General features: G+C 39.9%; 1 protein-coding gene across 4 annotated transcripts in view; it reads right to left on the bottom strand.

The window, feature by feature from the left end:
- The window catches only part of LAMA2 (laminin subunit alpha 2), a 490,975-nt gene that overhangs the window by 332,325 nt on the left and 132,380 nt on the right, over nt 1–26,270 (bottom strand). For all 4 annotated transcript variants that reach the window (XM_075063935.1, XM_075063936.1, XM_075063937.1 and 1 more), the window contains exons 2-3: nt 8,154–8,327; nt 3,630–3,742 (exon numbers count right to left, since the gene is read on the bottom strand). In XM_075063935.1, the coding sequence (XP_074920036.1) occupies nt 3,630–3,742; nt 8,154–8,327 (287 nt within the window). The remainder of the gene's footprint in view (nt 1–3,629; nt 3,743–8,153; nt 8,328–26,270) is intronic.

The raw sequence follows: 26,270 nt of genomic DNA, 5'->3' as shown, positions 1-26,270 counted from the left end.
ATTAATGCAAAAAGAATACAATTGCCATTTTTAAATGAATGTCAATCTTTCTGCTTCTTCTAAGTTAGATGTGTCACTTATTCAAATAACTCATTAGTTATTACTAACTATGATGCACCATTACTTTATTATGCAGACGCAGCAAAGAGTCCTGTGGCACCTTATAGACTAACAGAAATTTTGGAGCATGAGCTTTCGTGGGTGAATACCCACTTCGTCGGATGGATGTAGTGGAAATTTCCAAATTGTATATTGCCATTCCTAATATCTGATTTGTGTCCATTTATCCTTTTCCGTAGAGACTGTCCAGTTTGGCTGATGTACATAGCAGAGGGCACTGCTGGCATATGATGGTTTATATTACATTGGTGGACGTGCAGGTGAATAAACCAGTGATGGTGTGGCAGATCTGGTTAGGTCGTGTGATGGTGTCGCTGGTGTAGATATGTGAGCAGAGTTGGCATCGAGGTTTGTTGCATGGATTGGTTCTTGTACTTTATTATGCAGTGCAGTCATAATGGAAAAATAATACAATTGCCCTCAAAAGGTATGGAATTATTTAATGAAGGAAATAGTAATTATTTTCCTAATTTTTTTCAAAAAATTAGAATTTGCTAAAAGCACTCCATGTATAGTCATAATTATTAGTAATAGAACATACTGTTAATGCATTCCTGCAAATTACAGTCAATTATTTGAAGAAATAATGTGATAAATCTGTTTTTAAAAAGTTACACTTTTTTTTTTTTACTTACAGCAAGAATACATTAGTAAAATCACTGGCAATTATTGAATCTCATGTTTGCCAACAAAGATAAGGAGCAAAATCTTTTTTTTTTTTAAATGATGCATCAGAGGCATCTTGTGACTTTCATCCATTCATGGCGACTGCTGTCTGTGACCCCAGCTGGAATAGACATCTCATTTTTTACTGAATACTCTATTAAAGCCTACAGATCTGTGTGTACAAAGAAAACCACATCTTATAGTATAGAGCTATATATTTGACATTTTAAAGCCATGAATATTGATATATATCACTGCCGATAGGGGGGCAAAATTATCCCTTGGCCTATGCAAGGTGGTGAGTGGTAGAAGGTGCCTCCTTAACTGCACAGACTACTCACGTTGCCAGACAGAGCATGGGGAGAGCACAGGCTTCACAACTTCCCCCACTTCTGTGAAGATGGATAGGGAATGAAAGGACAGATCTTTGAATCTGCTTCTCCAAAGCATCGACTACACAGCTGAGCTGGTGCAGAAGAAGTCATCTGATACTGGTCTACACTTTCTCTGGGCTATACTTGGAACAGTTAATTGTGCAGTGACCATAGGCTAGGAGTAACAGTACAATCTCCCCCTTGCACACTATCACACACTTTATGTTTTATTTAAGCAAACTAATATAGAGGTCAAAGTGTGCTAATTGTAATATGCTATTGGAATCTGCAGAAATTCCTTAAATACAGTCAAACCACCACCTCATGCACATTTCAGTATAGGCACTGTAACTCTATAGTCACCACAGCCTTTTTTATGTAAGCAAAACATATAATTAAAGAAAACTCTTCTTGGTTTTTCCCTGTCACAGTTTGGATACCAGCACTAAAGAGGATGGACTAGTTTATGAGGTCGGGATTGACACAAAGGAATTATTGGCAGATAGGGGAGCCTTATTATTAAAACTGTAGTTAAATGAAACCATCCTACTATCTAACAATCACAGAAGGAATGTCTTGGGAAGGGTGAATGGTGAAAGGTAAGGATGCTAATTTACTTCTGATGCATGAGAGCTATTTGCATGTTAATGTATCCGAACCAGCAAGAGAGAAAATCAATGTATAGGGGAGAAGGCAGGCAATAGTACCTGTAAGGTCAAAGGAACATTTGTAAAGGGTAGAAGACTAAAATCAAACCTGTTCCAGCAAAAACCAAATATCTTATTGGATAAAATAAAAATATTCATTAGACACTGGGCAAGCAATATGAGACGATGACATAGGTGAGTAACTGGAGCAACATCATTTTCAATATAATATTTGTGACGAGTTGGGTTACAGAGCCTGTTTTCCCTGCCATCTTGAGACTTCTGAACTCTGCCTTCTCGAGTCTGATGCACATACAGACCCAGGTCTGAACCACATCCCTCAAAATCTGCAGACTTAACTGAAAACAGCTTAAGTGTTCCTGTCTCTAGCACCCAGATACTCAGTTCTCAATGAGATCCAAACCCCAAATAAATCCATTTTACTCTGTATAAAGCTTATACAGGGTAAACTCATAAATTGTCTGCCCTCTGTAACACTGATAGAGAGATATGCACAGCTGTTTAACACCTGGGGGAGCAATTACTTACTCTGGGTCAATTAATAAGCAAAAGTGATTTTATTAAACATAAAAAGTAGGATTTAAGTGATTCTAAGTAATGACAGACAGAACAAAGTAAGTTACCAAGCAAAATAAAACAAAATATGCAAATCTAAGCCTAATACATCAAGGAACTGATTACAGATAAAATTTCACCCTCAGAGATGTTTCAATAAGCTTCTTTCACAGACTAGACTCCTTTCTAGTCTGGGCCCTATTCTTTCCCCTGGTACAGTCCTTGTTCCAACTCAGGTGGTAGCTAGAGGATTTCTCATGACTGCAGCCCCCTTTGTTCTGTTCCACCCCCTTATACCTTTGGCACAAGGTGGGAATCTTTTGTCTCTCTGGGTCCCCACCCCTCCTTCTAAATGGAAAAGCACCAGGTTTATTGAGTAGCAGGATGAAAAGTCTAATAGCATGATGTGTATTTCTGGTGACGGATAGTTATTCTGTATTTGCATTAGCACAATACAAAAAAACAACTTCTCCTCCAGCACCCAAATTCCTTTTGCTTGCATGTCTGGCATAATCCAGCAAATCTGTGAGCATCAAATAACGGTATTCCAGAAAACTACAGCTGTCAAGAATACCATAGAAAAAGTCAGAGATGATTGGCAGAAGATGCAACACGAAACCTGAGGCTACTCCTACCGAGTCTATGCAAATACAACAAGACTTGTTAACTCTCCAAGTAGCCCAGGTTTAATTTAAAACCAGCTGACAGCTTGTAGAGCTCTCAGTAACGAGAAGCAATTTATTTAAAGGTTTTGTTAGCCCCCCCCCCCCAAAAAAAAACAACAAAAAAACAACTTTAAGTGCACCTATTCTTAGCAAAGCTGAAAACATTCTTAGTGCTTTATTATTTCAGTAGTTAAAAAATGCAGCATTTTAAACCTATTAAACCTTTAATAAATTTGTTGCCCCCACACATACCATTTTAATTAGACTTATTTCTAAAGATCTAAACCTACAGCTGAAATAAACATTGAATACTTCATATTTAGACTTATTCAAACTGTCTTAAAAACAAATAAACTGATTTTTATGAAAAAAAAAACAAAAAACCCCAAAAAGATAACCATATATGTATCATGCTACAATGAATAAGCTACATTGTGCATAGTCCATATAACTCAGTATGTTATAATGAAGCTGGCAGTATCTTTATGATCCAAAAGCATCACTGACAAAATAAGGAATGACGAATGAGACAGTAATTATGTGAGTGAGAAAGGTTTGCGGAAACAAAGAACAAACAGTACCTGTTGAAGGTCCAATGTAATGGTAACATAATGATATTCTATCCCATTTTGGATACTGGGACTCTGCCACCAAGTGTTCTTCCCATCAATTGCATTAGTTATTGGGTGTCGTTCTATTGGACCATTGGCAATATGTAAAAGAAAAACATCTTTAGAATTGTCAGCAGTGGTTTGGTGGTAGCATTTAGTTAATACAGGATATGAATATAATGTTGTACATAAAAGTACTTCCATGTGTTTGCTGGTATTATGACGCAGTATGCAACATGCTCCACCTGTGGGGGAGGGATAGCTCAGTGGTCTGCTAAACCCAGGGCGGTGAGCTCAATCCTGGAGGGGGCCACTTAAAGATCTGGGCCAAAAGTAAGTATTTGGTCCTGCTAGGGAAGGCAGGCGGCTGGACTCAATGACCTTTCAAGGTCCCTTCCAGTTCTAGGAGATAGGTATATCTCCTATTATTATTAAAGGTGAACCACAAAGCATTATTATGAAATAATTATCAAAAAGACTTTTTAAAACCCCAAATCAGTAACAGAATACAAGTATAGACTTAAAATGACAAAGTAGTACATTAAAACAAAATAACTGATCATCTTTACTTTTGAAGGAAGTTTAATATTATATGTTTGCCTTGCAACCTCCAAAAAGACCACAGCAACCTAAACCAGCATCTCCAGACAGGTAGTGTGAGATCATCAGCTAATGTCATGAATACAAACCAGGAATTTAGGACTTGGCAGGCCGATGAAGTAGAAGGTACTGTGGTTCATGTGCTAGCATTTGTGTTTGAAAGTCATATGCAATCACGTAGTTTTCATGCAGAAAGAAATTTTATTCTATTCTACACAAAGCTCATCCAAGAACCACCACTGTAGTATTTGAGTGCTTTATGATCCACTGCTGAAGAGGTTTCCATCTCTCTCTCTCCCCCCTCAAGGTTCTCCTCAAGACCCTCTGAACTATTTATGTTATGGTATTTAGAAGGTATAGGGTCTTGCTTGCATTCTCTGCATTTGGGTAAATATCACCCAGTAATTGCAAATATTTTTTGTCTATCCATGGTTCAGGAGGATCTGTTCTTGTGCATACAGGATAGTAGCCCACCCACAATTCTAAAGGATCTAATCCTGCACCCACAGAAATCACTGATTTACCTGGGAGCAAGACTACATCCAAAGGAGGAAAAAAATCAGAAGTTATTTACAAAATAATGTGTCCCCTTCCCCCAGCTGCTAGATAATGAAAATATTATACACAGTCAGAGAATGTATTATTCTTGTGGTATCAAGCACATGATAAATGTTACCTTTTCACCTAGAATGACTTCCTAAAGAATACATTGCTAGATATCTAAAATGGGAAAAGAAGTTATTTATTGTTCTTAGATTCTTAGGGGACTAAATCAAACTGGAGAGTTTACCGACCTTTTATTTGTTTTTAAGTCAACCAAGCAGATTGAAAGTCTGTTTTTTTGAGGTTTAGTATCACGTCAGCTGTCTGCGGAGGACAGGAATCCTGCCTCATTAATGAAAGCCAGAATGTCTGAACATATTTAAAGAAACAATTAAAGAGTTTTGTGGGAGTGAGGGGACATGTCAGTCCTTAAAACTGCAAATGCCAGAAGTGTATTTAAATATCAAATGATTCAGTGGCACCAGTAAGCACTAGCATTTGCTTGTTATAATATTAGTGGTACAAATGGAAGCATAATTGGTGTGGGTAATTGGGAAATATTTGCCTGAATATACAGTTAGATCAGAGGTAGCTGTTATAGAAATCAGGCAGGGAGTATAAAACAACAGCCCAGATAAGAAGCCTCCCCTCAAATACCAATAGTCAGGTTTATACCCATGAAGAGGGACTGCTCAGATCCCACTCTAGCAACAGAGCTATTTGGCTCAGGCCAAGATGGGAGGGATCAAAAGCTGACAGAGAGTGAGAGAGAGAGAAAGAGATTGCTGCACCAAGCTGGCTACAGTTTGGTCCCCAAAAGAATGGGAGACTTCAAGGCTAAGTCATGTCAACCTAGGGCCTCAAGGGGAACAAGAAAGTAGGTAGGGCCTCAAGGGGAACAAGAAAGTAGGTAGGGCTTCTGGTTTTAGGTTTAGGTTTTAACCAATCAATACCTCCAATACAATTTTTTTTAAATCAGGGTTTATTCAATAAACAATGTAAAAACTCCAGTTTCTAAGTATCTAAAGGTTTGCCTAGAAGGAGGCGTAATGTGCTCTCTAAAGTGCAATAATCTGTTGTGCATTAATTAATTGTATAGTAATCTGTTGTGCATGCAGACCCTGCTGGCGTGCACTAAAGATTCCCCTACTGCACTTTAATGTAGTGCTGTTTGAAACAGTACTACATTAAAGTGCACAAGGCAACATTACAAAGAGATTATTCATTACAGTATATACCATTGTATATGTACAATATAAACTCCAATTTTTGGACATCTACAAAATACTCAAAAATCAATAAAAATACACTCTGAAAAATGTCACTGCATATTACTGCTATCCACAAGGGCACTTGCAAGTGACAAGTCCATTGGGCTTGCTAGGTATTATGGTAGGCTACCTGGGGGGAGAGGAGGGAAATACAGAGACCCAGCTGGGGAGTGGTTGTGCCACAGAGCCATGTCCCAAACAGAGTGGAGGCAAGGCCTGCCACTCAAAACACAGAGGACTGGAAAAAAGGCCTCAGCAGGACAGCTTATCCAGGGACCATGACAACTGGCATCATCTCTGTATTTAACACACACACACACAGAGAGAGAAAAGCCGATGCTCTAGGCATTGTCAAAGCTAACAACTCTGATCATCATTACAGCTCCGGTCTTAAAATGTGTGCTTGCAAAAATCATCTGTAAATTCAACTCAGGGCTCCTAGGTGATTGTGACAGAAATTGTCTAATTGGAAATTTTTATATCAGTCTCCTTCAGCCAAACTGATGAGAGATTTAGTCCTGAAAAGTAGAGTTGGAAGATGAACCAACAATTAATTGTAATCCCCATTATGAAAGTTTAATCATAATTAATTTGAAATCATTGATTAATTGCTGGCATGTTTTCCCTATTTAACATGAGAGAGAAAATAATATAACATTGGCAAAAAGGACAGGACTGAAAAGCTACTCCAAGGACTAACCTGAATGATGAATGATAAGGGAATCGCACCTCAAGTAAGCCCATCCCACTGATTCCTTTAATTTGGGCTCACATGCGATTAACCAGGGAGTCTGTGTTCATTTCCTTCTACAGTACTTAAGGGGAGGCACATCAGACTCACAGATTCCAAGGGGATCACTTAAAGTCTGGTTACATTACACGCTACTCTGATTAATGAGTCATCTCTGTTTAAATAAGGCTCTTCATCGTGCCGGATTAACATTAGGAAAACCTTAAACTGAGATGTGGCTGGCTACGAAAGACCAGGCATTCTAAGACCAGACAGCTGAAGGTTAATAAGAGGGAAAGACACACAGCCCTATAACACTTGTTTGTTTTGATATATAAATGAGACAGCACTGTCCAGTGATTGGAGCAGGGCACAGGGATGTGGCAACCCAAAATCTATTCCTCACACTGTGTGGTTGGTTTGCCTTGTGAATGAGCACAGATTATGTATTTTTATTATTAACAACATATTTGGCTCTTCCCAAAATGGAGGATGTGATTTTAATTATACAGGAAATTCTTCAGAATTACCTTGGAGAATAGTGCTAATATGCTGTTCACCTCTGTCACTGAAAGGGCAGGTGAAAATATGTGAATGCTACCATACAGCTGTATCTAGGTTCTAGTCTTCCTCATATGCACTTTCTGTGTAGAGGTACAAAACTCTCCTTGTACCTGATAATAAATTTATGCTTGAACATTGATTTTACCCTGAGGCTGGTCTGTAAAAAAAAAAAAATTTTAGCAATGATCAGTTGTAGTGTTAAAAAATGAAGTATTAAAAAAACTCAGTGGTTTGAGGGCTTTTTAGTCAGTGAAATTAGAATTAACATCAAGCTGAGAAGGGGTGGAGGTGGGGGAAAATCACAGAACAAGCTTAAGATAAATAAAATTGGCCTTAAACCCAAATTAAAATTTTGTAAATTATTTAAAAAACTTAGAATTTTCAGATTAAAATTAAGGACCTAATCCTATATTTAGTCTGATTTTCATGAATGTCGAGCAATCACAAATCCATATGAACTCAGTGAGAGCTTCAGAGACTCTAATATTGGATTCAGTTGCTGAACATTAAGCACTCTTTGACCCAATGAGTTTAATTTAATTTACAGGTAAGAATTTTGCCAGGCTAGCCCAGGCACGAAAAATTTGTTTTACTCATAATAAGAGGAATTTTCCAAAGTAACCAAGCCAATGAGCTAGAGTTTATTCTTCCTCCTCCGCCCCCTCCCCCATCCATTGCCAGTCATTTGGTCACGAAGTCCCTGAATATGAATGATCCTAGACAAAACTCTTATAGAAATATTTTCTGAAGAGCATGTCTATTAAGGTAACAAAATTGCATACATACGATGTGGAATCCTACTGTTCTGGTCACAAATACGACACTGTGGGGGGTTTCTTGCTGGTTGTCCAGGTACATGTTCAACTAGTTTGCAATACATTTCAGAGCCTTTTTCTCCACAGGTAGCATTGGTTGTGATGATAGCATTGGCAGCCAGGTTCAGCACTGCTGGAAATAATCCTGGGGAAAAAAAAACCAACAGAAGTGAGGACAGGACGAGTTCAGTAGCACAAACAGAAATGTATATACTACATATTTAGCCTTTTTAAGGCAATAAAGCAAAAAATCTAAGATTCAATGGCTGTATACATACTGAAGAATGCAAACACCTTTCCATTTTTCAATCTAGCTTTCAGACATCTGATTAAAGGCCATTACTAACAGTGTCATCATGCTTACTATATTCTAAAATCTGATTACAAAAAATACCTTGTAGTTACATACATCTGAACACATACTACTGTTGTGTTATTTGAAAGGTTGGGCAAAGTAGCTTACTCAAAGTATCATCAAGAAATGATATTATAAGCAATCCAAACTCTCCAGTGACTGACAAGTTGGACATTATTTGAATCACATCTGCAAATTACCTGTGCAACTTCTTACACGCTATTTTCATCTCCATGGCAGAACATTACCCATCTTGCCTTGCATACACTGTATAATTTGTGTTACATTTTGAATTTATTATTGTTCTGTTTTGGTTCTTATATGACTTTCATCACTATTGTATCTGAGCACTTTCCAATAGGTCATGCAGCAACAAGACTAATACCTGTCATGTGTGGTTGGTTCTCTCTCTCATCCTCTCCTCGGGGAGAGAATTGTGTGTGCAGTATTGTTTTGATAGTTGTTGGGAGGGGAAGTTGTGTGTGTATAATGTACATGCTGCTATATGTATTGCACGCTGTGGTCCTCATTCAGCAAAGCACTTAAGCATGTGCTTTGCTGAATCAAGGTCTATATGATGAACAACACAGCAAGCAATAAAGATTACAAATCCTTTGAGGAACAATCATTAAGTAAAGTCTACTCCCCTTCCCACCAAATGCTGATCAAATCCAGTGAGCTGTAGAAAAAAAATGATCTGCTGAGGCAAACTGATGTGGTGGGTTGAACTTACACATTAACTTTTCATGCTAGAAAGCAGTTTTGCTTCCTCAAAACTGCCATTATTGCAATTTAACAAAAATAAACACAGGTGGAAGTAGTTTGGATTGGGACATTGACAGATCTATCTGGAGATTTGCACCAATGTCTGCCTGCCCCTTGCCTGGTTCTAGGCAGTTTAATCGGCTTTAATTTATCCAATTTTAAAGAGCATAAACTTAATCTCAAAATAGGTCCTATGCTAAAACTGGTCTTGAAATTATTGCACATTTATGAAACTCCTTTGGTAATAACTCTCCTCTTTCTCCTTGATGTACTGTGCTAGCTGAATTAATACAATATCATGCAGCTGATTCCTTTAGACCTGCTAACTCTGTTCTCCTGTCTCTCCCTGCAATTTACCCGTTTGCCATTTAATACAGAGCTCAGTGGTCATGGTACAGTTATCTTCTGACATAAATTAGTGACTCTCCAGCTCACTTTAAAACAATGTTAAACATATTGCTGGAGTAAGGCATCCAATTAGTTAGTCACTTGTCCAATTTGTACCGTCAGTCAATCAATAGCTGGGATTTTATTGAGTTTGCAGCTTGCTGCTTCTTTACAGATTACAGCTCATTTTCACTACATTTTAAAATCTATATTGTTATACGCGTTGTATTTCTGTTCAAAGCATTCAGTGATATTTATTGCTATCTACAATAGGGTTGCATGCTCAAGACTGGGTAAGTGTTGCAAGCACAAATGAATTGTGAACAGCTGTAGAACCACTTTGACTTACTGCCTCCTTATTCCATCTTGAGGCTGTGTAATGTTAATAACATAAAAGCCAGTGATCAGTTAGCCACAATATGACACTGGCACTCTGCTTTGAATACAGCAACTAGCTTCCTCTAATGGGATCCCAGCATAAGAAGAGAATATGGTACTGTACGAAAAGAATTCCAGCACATGATCTGGTGAAAATAAACCCTGAGAAGGATTGGAGAAGGTGACAGCAGCAGAAAAAGACTACAGCAAGCCTGTCTCTCACTTTTACAAATATACATTCACACTATGTTGTACACATTCACACACTATATTTTATTTATATACACACTTTATATATGCACATGTATGTTGTGTGCATTAAATTTACACACACAAACTACTTTGAAACCTACTAGTGAAAACGCTATATCAGAGCTAGATATTTATTATTATATAAGGCAGAGCCTAGTTAATCATCATATTGTTAGATGTTTCATTAAAGAGACACCGTTAAGGTCCCAGTGCTTCAGAGAGAAGAAAACTTGTCACTTTCAATTCCCTGCTGGCTCATAAGAATGGAGTTGACAGGAAGAGCACAGAAGTTGCACAAAATGCATGCATACTTCTGCCACATACCCAGCACTTGGGCTTTGTTGCTAGTGAGTCACTCAGCTTTGGAGTGACTCACTGGCAACACTAGTTTTGGAGCTGGAATTTTATCACAGTTGATAAACACATATTTGCATACTGTTTTACACAGCCAGCCCTTCTTTTGAAAGGGTGTTGGTTATTTTTTCGTTTAGGTTGACATTGTAGAACAGGAAGTGTAATTTTTATGGGGCAGATCACAGATTGTCTCTCTTGACAAAAAACCTGTCAGCCTCAGGTGTTGATCGCAAGAGAGGCCATTTTTGGAGCCTAAATGATAGTCATCTTTCCTACAGTTTGGGCTGCATTTGTGCAATTTAATATTAAAGTGCCCTGTTATGCTTTTGAAATACTGAGATGCAATAAACACATTTTTCTCAGGGTGCACTTTCTGTGACCCCCAATTTGCATTTTGAATTATGGATTCAGAAGACATTGGCAAGTCCCAATGAACAGCACCCAGAATTTATGTACTGAAATTTATTTATACATTATTTGGACAAAACATGAACCTGCTTTTAAAGCCAGATATATGGTTATCCTGCTTCTTTCCCTTGTGCAGATGTACGGGATCGGGCGTATGGAACTTTCATGGCTTAGTTTGGGCCACCCCAACATGGTGGAGAGTGGCATGACTCTATACTAGCACTATCAATGATGTTAGCCTCCTCAAAAGGAGCAGGAAGAGGCAGGATCAGATGTCTATCCTCTACAGTTCCTCTCTGCTCCTTTTCCAGAGCTTAACATCATTAGTGGTGCTCTAGCATGTAGCTGTAGCTCCTCTCAGCCATGTTGACTTGGTCCAAACTAAGGAGTGATTCTCTTCTTCTGAACTACCCAGCAGGGTTTTCCAGGCACACAAGGTTGTTCACAGTGCAGCCTTTCACCAGACAGCAGCAAGTTCTCTCCACAAGCCACAGAAAGAATTCAAGCTCTCGTTGCAACAATGCCCCTCTGCAGCCAGTGCCTCCCAAAGCACTGCTGCGCTTTTAAGTGTGCTGAAGTGGGGAGCCTGGCCATTTAGACTGACTCATAGCACCCAGGATCTACCATACTTTTACGATACAAGTGTGCAATTCTAGCAATTCACAAATGGAAAGCACTGGTTGGCTTGAGTCTTATAAACAGGTTCTTTGAATTTAAAACGGAGATTTAAACATATTTGTGGTACTGATCCAGACTGTTTATACTTTCCAAAAGGTTCACATCACATTCTTCCTCCAAAGCCAGTGAGAAAGAGACAAGAGAGCCCTACATACTGAGGCTCACCTTGTTGAGTTTCTTTCAAACTGTCTCTCAGAAGGAAACTCACCCAGAGAGCTCCAATAAAGAGAAGGAAAATCTGGGAATCTGCAGAAAAAGGAAATTCCAGTCTTGCGGACCTAAAGTCCTTGACGCTTAGGAACAATCCTTCAGTTCTACTCGGTGGACCTGATTCCTCACTGCCTGGATCCTTAGGTAGTCATTTCCACCTGTGCAAAGAGGGTTTAACGTACTACTGAATAGGAATGAAAATGTTTCATACCCATTTGCACAGTGCATGGAAAACTACCACATGTGGTGCCAAGTGTTGGAGGGTCAGGTCCTGTAGGTCAAGGCTCACCTCTGTCAGCCTAACTCTCTCAACACCCAGGCGGGCAATAGACATATTAGCCAGGCCTTCCCCCTTTTCCCTCCCTCCTGCCCTTGGCAGAGAACAGCTTCACTGTGAAAAACCTGTCAAATTCTGACAATTAGGCTTGGGGGCAGGAGAGGAAGGAAGATTTGTAGTTAAGCCACTGATCTGGGACTCAAGGGATTTGGGTTCAATTTCTGGCTCTGCAACAGTCTGTGTGATTTTGGGCAAGTCACTTGGTCTCTGTGACACAGTTGCCTATCTCTAAAATGAGGATAACAGGGGGCAGGGGGCACACACTTTGTTGCTTCTGCAAATTGAGCTCACTGAGCACACCATGGGCTCCCTGCATCCCTCCATTCCCTGCCCCACAAATTCCCTGTGTGCCACCCTCCCATCCCCTTCTATGTCAAGGTCTCCCTGCAATGCCTTCATGCCAAGGGTTCCGTGTGGCCCCCTATTCCTTTTTGCACCCCATACCAGGGTCCCCGATTCTCCCTCCACCAGAAGTTCTATGTGCTCCGCCATTTTCCCCACTGACAGGGGTTCTGTGTGCACACCCCTCTCCCATAGTCAGGTCTTCTATTCTCCCTCTGCACCAACCATTCTGTGCAGGTCCCCCACAGACATTAGGGTAATACAGATAATAGTTTCTTCTTCCTCTTATACCACAGCCTCTGTGTGACCCCCCCAACTCTCTCTCACAGCAAGGTGTCCCATTCTCCACCCCCCACCAGGAGCTCATGTGCTTACCCCATTCCCCCCACCACACACACACACACACAGCATTCTTATTCTCCTCCTTTCTTTCCATTTTCAGGCTGTTAACATTTTAAAACTCTATTGGAAAGACGGACAGAGCTGAGATGGGAGCTGATGGAAGGTGTTAAAGAGTGCCGTGAACTAGATCATTGATCTATACACAATTACAGACCTTGTTGAAACTGATGTATCTGCTAGCTATATGCCAGGGGCTATGAGTGTCCCGCACTTTCCCTTTCATGTTTTCCAATTTCCACAAAATCAGTATGATTCTACCCATTCTGCCTAGAACATTCCCTAAATTTTTGGACTTGATTAACTGCAGCATTCGGAAGTTATCACAATACATCCAAACAGAGAAAGGCCACCAAGTTGAGTCTAAGGCCTCACAAATTTGGTCAATTATCCTCCCTTCACCCAAATACTCATATCGTTGTCTATCTTGTCTATTTAGATGGCAAGCTTTTCAGGGCAAAGACTGTTTCTCACTATGTGTTTGTGCAGTGCCTAGCACAATGGGGATCTAGTTTTGTTTGGGATCTCTTGGTGCTACCACAATACTACTGTCTCTAATACTTACTGTGTGTCATAATGTCACAGAGTGACTGTTATCCATTTCATTCCCTCACATCACAATATGCCTGCACATTAATGGAGCACTGACTTTGCTAGCTGCTCCATAAGAAGAAGAATATGCTGCAAAAGACACTGTTCTCCCCCATCCACTACCCTCCTCATTTTATTTTGTATTTGCTGCTCTCTGTGCCTCACTGCAGAAGGAAACAGAAGGGCCTAGATTTCAAATGTTTCTCCTTTATCTACTTAAGACTTTCTTAGTACCCCAGACATGTAAAATTCACCCCAATGAGTACCAATGGAATAGATGTCTTAGCACTATCCTATTACCTACTTATCTAGAAGATCCTCTCTTCCTGTGTTACAAGACCACAGTTGAGATCAGCAAAGGCACCTGATCTGGAGCCCCACTTATAAAAGGAGAGAGTAGCTAGTGCAGGGTATTTTCTGTAAGGATCCCTCTCAGCTGTTCAACTCACTCCCAGCATGGTCCAAAATAGTCCTAGCTGATTGACCTTCAGCGCCCCCTGAAAAACCCAGCTGATTTTCCTATCCGTGAGGGACTGGGAGGACTCTGGTGGTAAATCATATATGTTAACTACATCTCTACCCCGATATAAGGTGACCCGATATAACACGAATTCGGATAAATGCGGTAAAGCAGCATTCCGGGAGGGCAGGGCTGCACACTCCAGTGGATCAAAGCAAGTTTGATATAATGCTGTTTCACCTATAACACGGTAAGATTTTTTGACTCCCAAGGACAGTGTTATATCGGGGTAGAGGTGTATGTTTTCAACTGTTGGATGATTATATGTTAATTGTTGGGCACAAGTTGGTGGTGGTCTTTAGCATTCTACTAGCATAACTATTTTTAAATTATGTCAAAGAGCACCTACTGAAATCTGTTTTTTTTACAAACGTGGATATAAATCCAAGTAAATAAAAAAAATACCTTTCACATTAATCTTCCAACCACTCTAATATATGCTATTTTGACATTTAGAACATATGTTTTGGTTTTATTTTGTTTTTCACATAACCAGTTCATTGCAAATAATTGCAGTCAGACCAGGCCCCTAGGCATTGCCTTTAATTTGGCTGATGGCAGATGGCACAGGGAGGTTCATGGAGAAAGCCTTACATTCAGTACTAAGGAACACTTGATTGTACTACATATGTGTATGTATTATTTAACATTTAGACTCCGGTAGCACCTAGATCGCAACCCGGTCAGCATCCCATTTTGCTAGGAGCTGTACAAACAGACAGAAAACAGCAGCCCCTGCCCTAAAGATCTTACCATATATATATATTCATTAATATCTCATAAAAAACTGAAAGGTTTTGTTACCATTTTTTTCTTAAAGAAAGTTCTACTGAGACCTGTGTCCCCACGCTTTCTTTGAACACACCACTATTGGACACAGTGTACTTCCTCCAATCTTTTTCTCAAAACACCTCTCGTCTCTTCAAAGCAGCAAAAGAAAGCAGTCTGCCGAAATGTGTCTAACTTTTCAAACCAGTCTTCCTAGTCTGCAAAGTACTTTGAAATCTTCGTGCAAGCAAGCCGAGTCCTTTGCCACTGAATTTGTATTAAAAAGACAAAAGAGAACATGCCAATTTAAGATGTTCTAAGAAGTGTCAGTGGAAAAAAAAGAGATACGTGTCTGTTGTAGTACTAAGCTATGCTAGTGTGTGGGAACACAGTGGGTAGAAAAAAACTAGGACAAAACAAAACAAAATGTTGAAGCAAAGAATGGTTTCCAGCTGTGCACCATGGGGAGTAACTTAATGCACTCGATCCACAATGTAGATTAAGTGTTTTATACAACTGGAAAATAACTTCAGTTTGAAAAAAATAACTGTCCAGACATGACAGTGCTTGCAGACAGGAAAAAATGACACTAAGCCCATTTGAACAGCTGCAGACAAAATCAGAGAGCACATACTGTAGTTCCAGTTCATGATTTGTTGTTTTTTTAAATAATTGGAGTTATACCAACCTCCTAGAACTGGAAGGGACCTTGAAAGGTCATTGAGTCCACTCCCCTGCCTTCACTAGCAGGACCAAGTACTGATTTTTGCCCCAGATCCCTAAGTGACCCCCTCTAGGATTGAATTCACAACCCTGGGTTTAGCAGGCGAATGCTGAAACTACTGACCTATTCCTCCCCCGCATTTGCAGCTCTAACAGTTCATATAGTATTAAATAGTCCCATTCTCTTCTATCCCTCAAAAGAAAGAAAATGTCTCTCTTTGTACTGTAGGAAAAGTACTTTTAGAAAGAGTATTTTCATCTTCAAGTCAAAATACACAGCATGAAACTCAAAGTAACAGGTATTTTCTAGCACTAAACAAGACTGCTCACAATATTTATAACTAGTGGGGGCATCTGGAAAAGGAAATATTGATTATCTAGTGATAATTTCTAGTGCATTTCTATGGCCCCTGACATCCAAGTATCTCAAAGGACCATAGAAACTTCATTGGTTTAGCAATACAACACCTCAGTTACCCCAATTTCACAGATTGGGAACCGAGTCACAAAGAGATATTGGGTCACACAGATACTTGATCACCCCATAGGAAGTCTGCCACAAAGCTAGGAAAAGAACTCAGATTTCATCTCTCAGATCTGTGGCAGCAAATTGGTTTACAAAGCATAGAAGGCAAAACAGAAAATGGATGACATCTCGAACCTATTGCAGTCGATGACAGAACACTCAGTGAGATCAGCAGAGCCATAACTTTACCCAATAACCCATATGTGATGGGGTATTCACCCCACATCATACCTGAAGGGGTTAAGGTGTCCCAGAAGAGGCCAATTAACTTTTACATTTGCACTGAAGGGAGGCCCTGAGATTTATAAATACTAATGCTGATGGAGCTGGGGTGGGGGGGGCAGGGGGAGATGACGAAAGAACAACAACAACAAAGATTGGACAAAAAATATAAAGACAGGAAGTTGGTAGTAGTGAGGGGGCTATAGCAGGGGGGTCTGCAGTTACTCTCTGGGAGCAGAGAGACTGGGGAGGAGGAAACCCATGTGGGAGAATAAGTCTGGGATCCTAGCCCTGGAAGAAAAGTCACCCCGGGGAGTTGTGAAGAAAGAAAGCCTGAGAAGGCAGCGTAGGGAACCAGCAGCATGGATAGTGACTGTATAGAACTTGGCTACTGGTTATAGGGTCTCTGGACTGGAACCCAGTGTAGAGGAAGGGCCTGGTTTCCTCCTCCCAACCACTGGGAAGTGGTGCAGAACTGCTGGAGGTTCCATCTGGACAGCTGGCCTGGCACGACTTTGATACCCCAGAAGTGGAGGGAAGCATAAAATGACCTAGTCAGAGCTGAGTCACAAAAAGAAAGCACCATGAATTATGGGGAAAGAGACTATTGCAGTGATGGAATGACCATCAGCAGAAGTGGCCATACAGGAAGAAAGCTGCTATGCCACACTGGTCAGGAGGAGGCAATCATGCAGTAAAATATATCCTATTACACCATCACTTTACCGATTTATCCTGTCTTGTCCCATGCAGAAAGCAATAAAAAGCAATGGAACTTCCTGATACGACTGGGACTAAGGTATATTGAAGGTCAAAAAACTCCCCAGGAATTCTGTCCTCACAAACCATCGAGACAGTGGAAGAATATTCTTAACAGCATATTTAGAGCTCAGTTAGAGCATCTCATTGGTTTTCTTTTGGGGCTCAACAGAATATTTATATACCAAAGACCATACAAGCATGAAACAGGGTCACTTTCAGGCTGTGATTTTCAAGGGAAAATAAGGGTACATTTACACAAGCCTGGGGTGGTGGTGGTGGTGGGGTTGGGCTTGAGATCCCAAGCTCCAACTCAAGCCACAACTTCAAAGTACTGTGTACACAGATATTTTTAGAGGTCTAGCGTGAGCCCCATTAACCCGAATGTGCTGACCTAGGCTGAGAGGCTTGCTACCATGGGCTCTGTAGACATACCCTGAGAGAGTGAGGTACTCAAACCGCATTAACTTTCCAATTCCCTTAGGCACCTTTGCAAATCTCACCCTATATACATATTGTTGTAGAAATTAAACAATTAATGCAAAATGCAATAACTACCAGAAGAGTATCTGAAGAAAAAGGCAGCATGTTCAAAGCTATTAATCAGACAGCTCCATGACTGTCTTTGAAGCCCACATGAGAGTAATATCATGGTTCTGATCAGCCAACTAAGCCTAATGAGGAAAAGTTGAAAGGATCTCTGAGAGATCGTATTGAGCTATGTGGGACATGCTGCAGGAATTCCAAACTTGTGTTGGTCTCTTATTCTAATCTAGTGTGCAGCAGCTTAGACATTCCCTATATTTCATGAAAAGGCTCCAGTCTTTGTGTAGCTGCTATGACTGAGTTTTCTGGATCTGCCTTAGATGCTAATTATTCTGGAGACACTCTGTGGTTTTCCCAAATGACTAAACAAGGCCTGTCTGAATTCTATTCCAGCTTTACAAAACAAAATAACTGATATGTGCATTGAAAATGAATAAGAATAAAAAATATGAAGTGGAGTTTGTCAAGGGGGAAAAAAAGCCACAGATAGAGTTGCTGTCTGGCAAAGCCTTAAGCCTACAATCAAAATGTTGTTCTTTAAATATACACATTTTGCCTTTTAAAGACATTTCATTTTCCGCATGAACAGCACCTTTTGTTTTGTTAGATATACTCCCCACTTGTCTTGACAAAGCTATTGTTTTATGCATGGGAAAGCACTATTATGTGCTTGTCCTCCTGGATGTGGAAAGATATCAAACACTAAGCTTTATACTTCATTTGTGCAGCCCTTGACATTACCATCTAAACTGCCATCCACCTGGGGAAATTTGCTGCAGAACTAGAATTCGAACCACTGTGGTACTTGACCTGCAAATCTTTGCAAGTTACCCAGAGTGGCCTGAACATCTGCTCTGTTCCAGTGCGAGTGGGGGCGAAGGCAACACACGAGCACAGGTAAAAAGCAAGCACTTGCAGTTCCTCTGCATTGAAGAAAAATCCCAAGCAAGACTGAGCACAAAAGTGGAAGACTCATGCTAGAACAAACTATCTTATTTTGATCCTATTGTACAGAGACAGAGTCTTTGTCCATAGTCCTCCAATTAGCCAGAAGTAAACTGGTGGCCCTGTGGCTTCATTCTCATTAATTCAGGAATAGTCTCTCTCTGCTGCTTGCTACTTGTTACCCTGCTCTTAGTTATGCCACACTCCAAGCCTGCATCTTGTAGGATGAAGCCATTATTTTGAAAAAGTTCTCACCACTTACTCAGCCATAAAAAACACTTTCCCATTTGGAGTCTGATTTTAAAAAATGCTGAGCACCAGCACTTTCTATTAACTTCAACTGCAGTTGTATGTGCGTGGCAGGTGTGGAAAGCAAGCCCTATGTCATTTCACTTTTATTTTTTCCACTGGTTTCTGCAGTACTAAAACATCTTTCCTTAAAAGAAAGGTGACTTCATTGCCAGAAATCTCCAGGGCAAAATTTTCTTCTTCATAGGAAAAAGAACTCACCTCAGTTACATCTACGAAGCCCCAATGATTTGAGCAACAATGATTAAATAACTTGTCCCTGTACTTCAAAGCACCCACACACATTTTAGTATATATTCAAATATGAGTTCTCAAGCATACTTACCAAAATCTGACATGCAAATAGGTGTAAAGTGAAATCTTGTACAGTACTAGTCAGAATGCTACCTATTTCCTACCCTTGCTTTTCTTCCAAACAAAAATATATTCCCTGCTCCCAGTTTGCTATCTAAACTATTGATTTATATTGGACTCCACCAAATATTAGCTACTGTGCTGGAATAACAGGCTTCCTTGAGAGATTTCCAACAGTTCTGTTTCTGATTGGGCTGGAAAGAGCAGAGGAACATTTTGCTTATGGGAAGATGCAGGGGGAAATGACAGCAGGGAGCAGAGATGGGAAATTTTAAATTAACTGAGCTTCATCAGTCTGGGTTCAGTTTGAGGGATGGGTAAACATTCAGGTCATTTCCTATTTGAATTGAACTTATTTGCTTATTATTCATTCATATAAAATTAAAAAGGTCATGGATTTTTTAAACTAAGGCCTGGGGGAAAGCCAACAGGTACAGAAGAGCATGTGATTTGGACAGATATATCTCTTAGGGGAGGATTTATTGAAGAGGATACTCTATATCCTAGCAACCAAGAGAAGACAGAAACTGACAAAGGACAGGTAGGAACTCACAGGCTCAAGACTTTAAGGACAGAAGGGAACATCATGATTATCTGGTCTTACCTCCTGCACACTGCAGGTCACAGAACCTCACCCATCCACTCCTGTAATAAACATATAACCTCTGGCTGAGTTACTAAAGTCCTCAAATTATGATTTAAAGACTTCAAGTTACAGAGACTCCACCATTTACTTTAGTTTAAACCCGCAAGTAACCTGTGCCCCATGCTGCAGAGGAAGGCACAAACTATAGGGTCTCTGTCAATCTGACCCAGGAAAAATTCCTTCCCAGCCCCAAATACGGTGGCCAATTGGACCCTCAGAATTTCATCAAGACCCACCAACCAGACACCTGGGAAAGAATTCTCTGTATTAACTCAGAGCCCTGTCCACCTAGTGTCCCATCACCAGCCATTGCAGATATATGCTGCTAGCAGTCACAGACCAGCTACATGCCATTGTAGGCAATCTTATCATACCATCCCATCCAAAAACTTGTCAAGCTCAGTCTTGAAGTCAGTTTGGCATTTTGCCCCATTGCTTCCCTTGGAAGGCTGTTCCAGAGTGTCACTCCTCTGATGGTTAGAAACCTTCATCTAATTTCAAGTCTAAACTTGTTGATGGTCAACTTACATCCATTTGTTCTTGTGCCCACATTGGCGCTTAATTTAAATAACTCCTCTCCCTCACTGGTATTTATCCCTCTGATGTATTTATAGAGCACAATCACATCTCCTCTCAGTCTTCTTTAGGTTAGGCTAAACAAGCCAAGCTCTTTGGAAAAGGAATAGTCAGACAAACAAGTCCCATTCAATTATTTCACATGAAGGCAAAACTAAATATTGACAAATTATATAAGTGCTTGTATACAACTGCAAGAAGTTTAAATACTAAGATGAGTGAACTTGAGTGCTTGGAATTAAAAGAGGATATTGATATAATTAGAGGTGCTGGAACAATTTTATAGTGGAGGTGCTGAGAGCCATTGAACCAAACTGTAAACCTTGTATAATGGAAACCACTTCAAGCCAGGGATGTGGCAGCATCTGAACATGTCTGGTTCCAGCACCTATGGATATACTGGGCAACCCAGAAACTCGGACGAATGATCATAATCAATGGGTCACAGTAATACTAGACTACAAAATATATAGGAATGACAGCAGACTGTGCTGGTGGAGAAGTAGTACTGTATGTGAAAGAATGCATAGAATCAAACATAATAAAAAAAATTATGACTCAAACTGTACCACAAAATCTCTATGGATAGAAATTCCATGCTTGAACAACAAGAGTATAGCGGTAGGAATATACCATCAGCCATCTGACCAGAACTGTAATGGTTATTATGAAAGGCTAAGAGAGACTACAGAGGCTACAAAATCAAACAACACAGTAATAATGGGATATTTCAACTAGCCCCATATTGACTGGCTACATGTCACCTTGGGATGGGCTGCAGAGATCAAATTTCTAGACACCATAAGTGACACTTCTTGGAGCAGTCGGTCCTGGAACCCACAACGGGAGTGGCAATTCTTGATTTCGTCCAAAGTGACCCACCACACAGGATCTGGTCCAACAGGTACAAATAGCTGAATTGCTCAGGAGTAAAGAGCATAATGTAATTAAATTCAACATCCTTATTCAGTGGGAAAATACCAAAGAAACCCACCCCAGTAGCATTTAACTTCAAAAATGGGAATTGCACAAAATGAGGCAGCTAGTTAAAGGGAAAACAAAAGGAACAGTCACAAAAGTGAAATGCCTACAAGCTGCATGGAAACTTTAAAAACATCAGAATAGAGGCTCAACTTAGATGTATACACCAAATTAAAAATAAATCAGTAAAAGAGCCAAAAAACCCACTACCATGGCTAAACAGAGTAAAAGAGGAGGCTAAAGACAAAAAGACATCTTTTTAAAAATTTGAAATCAAATCCTACTAAGGAAAATACAAAGGAGCAAAAACTCTGGCAAGTCCAGTATAAAAGTATAAATGGGCTGGCCAAAAAGGAATTTGAAGAGCAACTAGCAAAGACAAAAACTAGTTGCAAATTTTTTAAAGTACATCAGAAGCATGTTTGATACTAAACTACTCAAGATAGTTAAGTCCAAAGTTGACTGCGAAGAGTTACAAAGGGATGTCACAAAGCTGGGTAACAAAATGGCAGATGAAATTCAATGTTGATAAATGCAAAGTAATAAACATTAGAAAACATAATCCCAACTATACGTACAAATTGATGGGATATAAATTAGCTGTTACCACTCAAGAAAGATCTTGGAATCATGGGTAGTTCTCTGAAAATGTCTACTCAGTGTGTAGCAGCAGTCAAAAAAGCTAACAGAATCTTAGGAACCATTAGGAAAGGAATAGATAAGACAGCAAATATCATAATGCCACTATTCGAATACTATGTGTAGTGCTGGTTGCCCCATGTCATAAAATGTATATTAGAACTGGAAAAGGTACAGAGAAGGGCAACACAATGATTAGGGATATGGAACAGCTTCCATATGAGGAGAGATTAAAAGGAGTGGGACCGTTCATTTTAGAAAACAGATAATTAAGGGGGCATATGATAGAGGTCTATAAAACAATGAATGGCAGAGAAAATGAATAGAGAAGTATCATTTACTCCTTCATATAACACAAAAATCAGGGATCACCCAATGAAATCAATAGGCAGCAGGTTTAAAACGAACATAAGGAAGTGCTTCACACAATGCAAGTCAATCTGTGGAAATCATTGCCAGGAGATGTTGTGAAGGCCTAAACTATAATTGGGTTAAAAAAAAATGAGATAAGTTCATAGACCATAGATCCATCAATGGCTATTAGTCAAGATGATCAGGAATGCAACCCCAAGCTCTGGGTGTCCTTAAATCTCTAACTGCCAGAAGCCTACACTGAACAATAGGAGACAGATCACTTGATGAATTGCTCTGTTCTGTTCATTCCCTCTGAAGCATGAAGCACTGGCCACTGTCAGAAGACAGGATATTGGGCTAGATGGACTGTTGGTCTGGCCCTGTATAGCCGTTCTTATGTTCTTCTCATCCTTAATAGTTTGTGGCCATTTTGAAAAACTACCATAGTGCTATACTTATACATGCTGACGAAAACAAATGAGAGTCACATCTCTTTCATAATACAAAACCATGTGCATTCTTATAGTCACTTCTATATGAAGATCTCTACAGCCTTTACAAATCAATTAAACTTCAACAATGCGTTGCTAGGTAGTTATTATTTAGCCTGATTTTACAACTATTAAAATGCAGAACAGAGACGTTACTTTCCTTAGGTCATACCATAAGGCTCTCAATCTGCAAGCTGTTCCATGCTAGCAGATGTGCAGAAAGGTTTGCAAGAGTACTAGAGATAGAACTAGGGAATCCATGAGACCCCATTTCCTGCTCTAAACTCTGAAACAGAGTCTCCCAATTTTAAATAGAAAAGGTTTATTTGATTTAGTCTCTTTGTCTGTACCCACTCTTCCCACCAACTTGTTAGGCAGCAATTAGCTGGGTACCTAGAAGCCCTCCAAAAGTGCACAATTACACTGCATATTAAATGGATTGTGCACTAACACATATTGGAGTTTACTGTACTTTGATTAACACAGAAGCTCTTGAACTATACATAATACTGTGGGAAGACTTGAAAATTCTATATCAGTTTCTCTGGCTGCTTTTATTCAGATATGTTTGAACTGTAGCAATTAGTTACATAGGTCATAGTTTTCTCTGTAACAGGATGAGGAATCAAGCTGCATATGCATTACCTACTACAGTAATATTTTATTTGCTTTTTGCCTCGTAGCCACACTCACAGATAGATATAGATAAATTGTATACTGTCTAAACCTTTTCCTTTTGATTCCAAAATATAAGAGAATGGCTCATTTCTATTCTTTTTATTTTTACACATTTAGTAAGAAATAACATTTTAAAAGCATAAGTTTCCACAGGATCTATACAAAACCTCATATTCTCCCTAAAAAATGTTGTTGCATCTCTCTACCCCCGCCCCACCAAATTCAAACTGCAGTTGAATGGGAAGATCAAATGAGGTCTGAGCAGATGGCTGTCAGCAAACCAATGACTCCATACCAAGGCTGAGAATTAGTGCACAAAAATATGCAACATGGTACACAGTTCAAAGTTCCTGCTCATAAAATGCCAAAAAGATATCTGGCTTGAAATCACTGTAATGTTCCTCTATATTTATTTTATCATTCAGGAATATTAAACTGTAAATCATATCTGCTAGGCACAATCCTACTAGGGAAGTCCTGCCTTATACAAACCCATTCTCTTGTGGAATTCAAGTGACTCAAAGCTGAACATATTTGTACATTTCATTAATATAAGTTGGAACTGCTTACAGATGATACTTTAAAAATGCTTCAATGACACTACTCTCAAAAGTAAGGGATGAAGTGCACAAGTAAGCATTGCAATCATGGGCTCTCAGCCAGGAGATAAATGGGTTTTTCTGAAGCAACTCTGCTTCCCTTGGAGTTTGCTTTTGGGGGGTTATGCCGTTGTTCTGAAAGTAGGTAAGTGGTGTGGGGAGGCAGGGGAAATTTTACTGGTCTCTAGTGGCTTTGTGTACTCAGCAGCAGCTTTTTGCTTTACCTGGTCTTCAGATTTACAGAGGTTGTCTTCAGCTTCTCCAGTTCATTAACAGAGGCAGTACTACTCAATTCTGGAATTCCTTTTTTCTGCACACTTTCCATAGTCTCATCGGCTTCTTCATATACGGAGGAGCCATCACTTTGAGAAGTGGACTGGCAAAACTTCAAGTAGGAAATCACTATCATTTCCAAGGTACAGTGGGACACAGAATTTTCTTCAAGGTAATTTCCTCAAAGAAGAAAGGGGGTTTCCAACTATGCATTAGCCACTGTGTCTGAATGCAGAGCTTGCAGATTTTTTGTCAACTTTAAAACTTTCATATTAAAAATTCACTTAATTTTACATTGTACTGAGGAGAAAACAGCACATCCTTTTCTAGATACTTCCTTCATTATAGAGGTGGCAGTTAATGCTGAATTTGGCTTTGCCTTAAACCAAAGATTCATCTTCTATTTTGTATTAATAATACAGTGTATCCTCCCCAAAATTATAATACCGAGCTCTTTGACTAATGAATTTTATGAGAATTTACTTGTAAAAATTAGTTTAAGGTAAAGTTAATTTTAAAATGGGCTCTTTAAGAAATTTAGTACCAATTAGTCTTAATAATAGAGTAACGCAGTGTCTTCAAACTTCTCATAGTTGAACTTCCCTGAAGTTATGTACATAGGCTATATTTGATGTTGACAAGTGTGGGGGGTTTCTAGGTTTGTCTTTTTTTGGCTTTAATTCTTCATAAATGAAAGTTTCTTCATCACAGACTGAAGAATAATGTTCTTCAGAGAATTCCACAAAGGACATTTAAACTTCATCTCATTGTGTCACTGCAGGGCAGAGTTAAAACAAAAAACCCACCAACAACAAAAGAAAATGTGTGCCTACAAATCAGTTTACTCTAATCTGGGACCACAAACACTAGAATGCCTTACTCATGCTCCTATGGGTATCGTATGGTCTCACTACAGTCTAACAATCTTTTCCTCTCTTGGATTGTTAGGTCTTATCTGACTAGTACCTTTCGACATTACAACCCTCTTACCCTTGCTCTGTACTTCAGAAACTGTTGAGAACTCCCTCTAATGGTTTAGTTAATTTAGGGTACGTCTACACTACGGGATTATTCCGATTTTACATAAACCGGTTTTGTAAAACAGATTGTATAAAGTCGAGTGCACACAGCCACACTAAGCACATTAATTTGGTGGTGTGCGTCCATGGTCCGAGGCTAGCGTCAATTTCCAGAGTGTTGCACTGTGGGTAGCTATCCCATAGCTATCTCATAGTTCCCTCAGTCTCCCCCGCCCATTGGAATTCTGACTCGAGATCACAATGCATGATGGGGCAAAAAACAGTGTCACTGATGATTCAGGGTAAATGTCATCAGTCAATCCTCTGTCCATGAAAGCAACGGCAGACAATCATTTCGTGCCCTTTTCCCTGGATCGCCCTGGCAGATGCCATAGCACAACAACCATGGAGCCCGGTTTGCCTTTTTTCACTGTCGCCGAGGTCGACTGGGGGCACATGGACAAAAATGGGAATGACTTCCTAGGTCATTCCCTTCTTTAAGTTTTGTCTAATGGAGAGTCAGTCCTGCCTAGGATATCAGGCAAGCCTACTAAAGAAGTAGAGAGGCAAACAGCCGCTCCGGGTCAGAGCCCCAGACATCCCGCAGAAATGATGAGCTGCATGCCATTCTAGGGGATGCCCCTGCGACAACCCCACCCATTGCTTCCCTCCTCTCCCACCCCTCCTGGGCTACTGTGGCAAAT

Source organism: Chelonoidis abingdonii, chromosome 3, assembly GCF_003597395.2.
Source record: "Chelonoidis abingdonii isolate Lonesome George chromosome 3, CheloAbing_2.0, whole genome shotgun sequence".
In the NCBI taxonomy this organism is placed as follows: Eukaryota; Metazoa; Chordata; order Testudines; family Testudinidae; genus Chelonoidis; species Chelonoidis abingdonii.
Note: the sequence above shows the minus strand (reverse complement) of the source record. Positions and strands in the feature narration are given on the sequence as shown.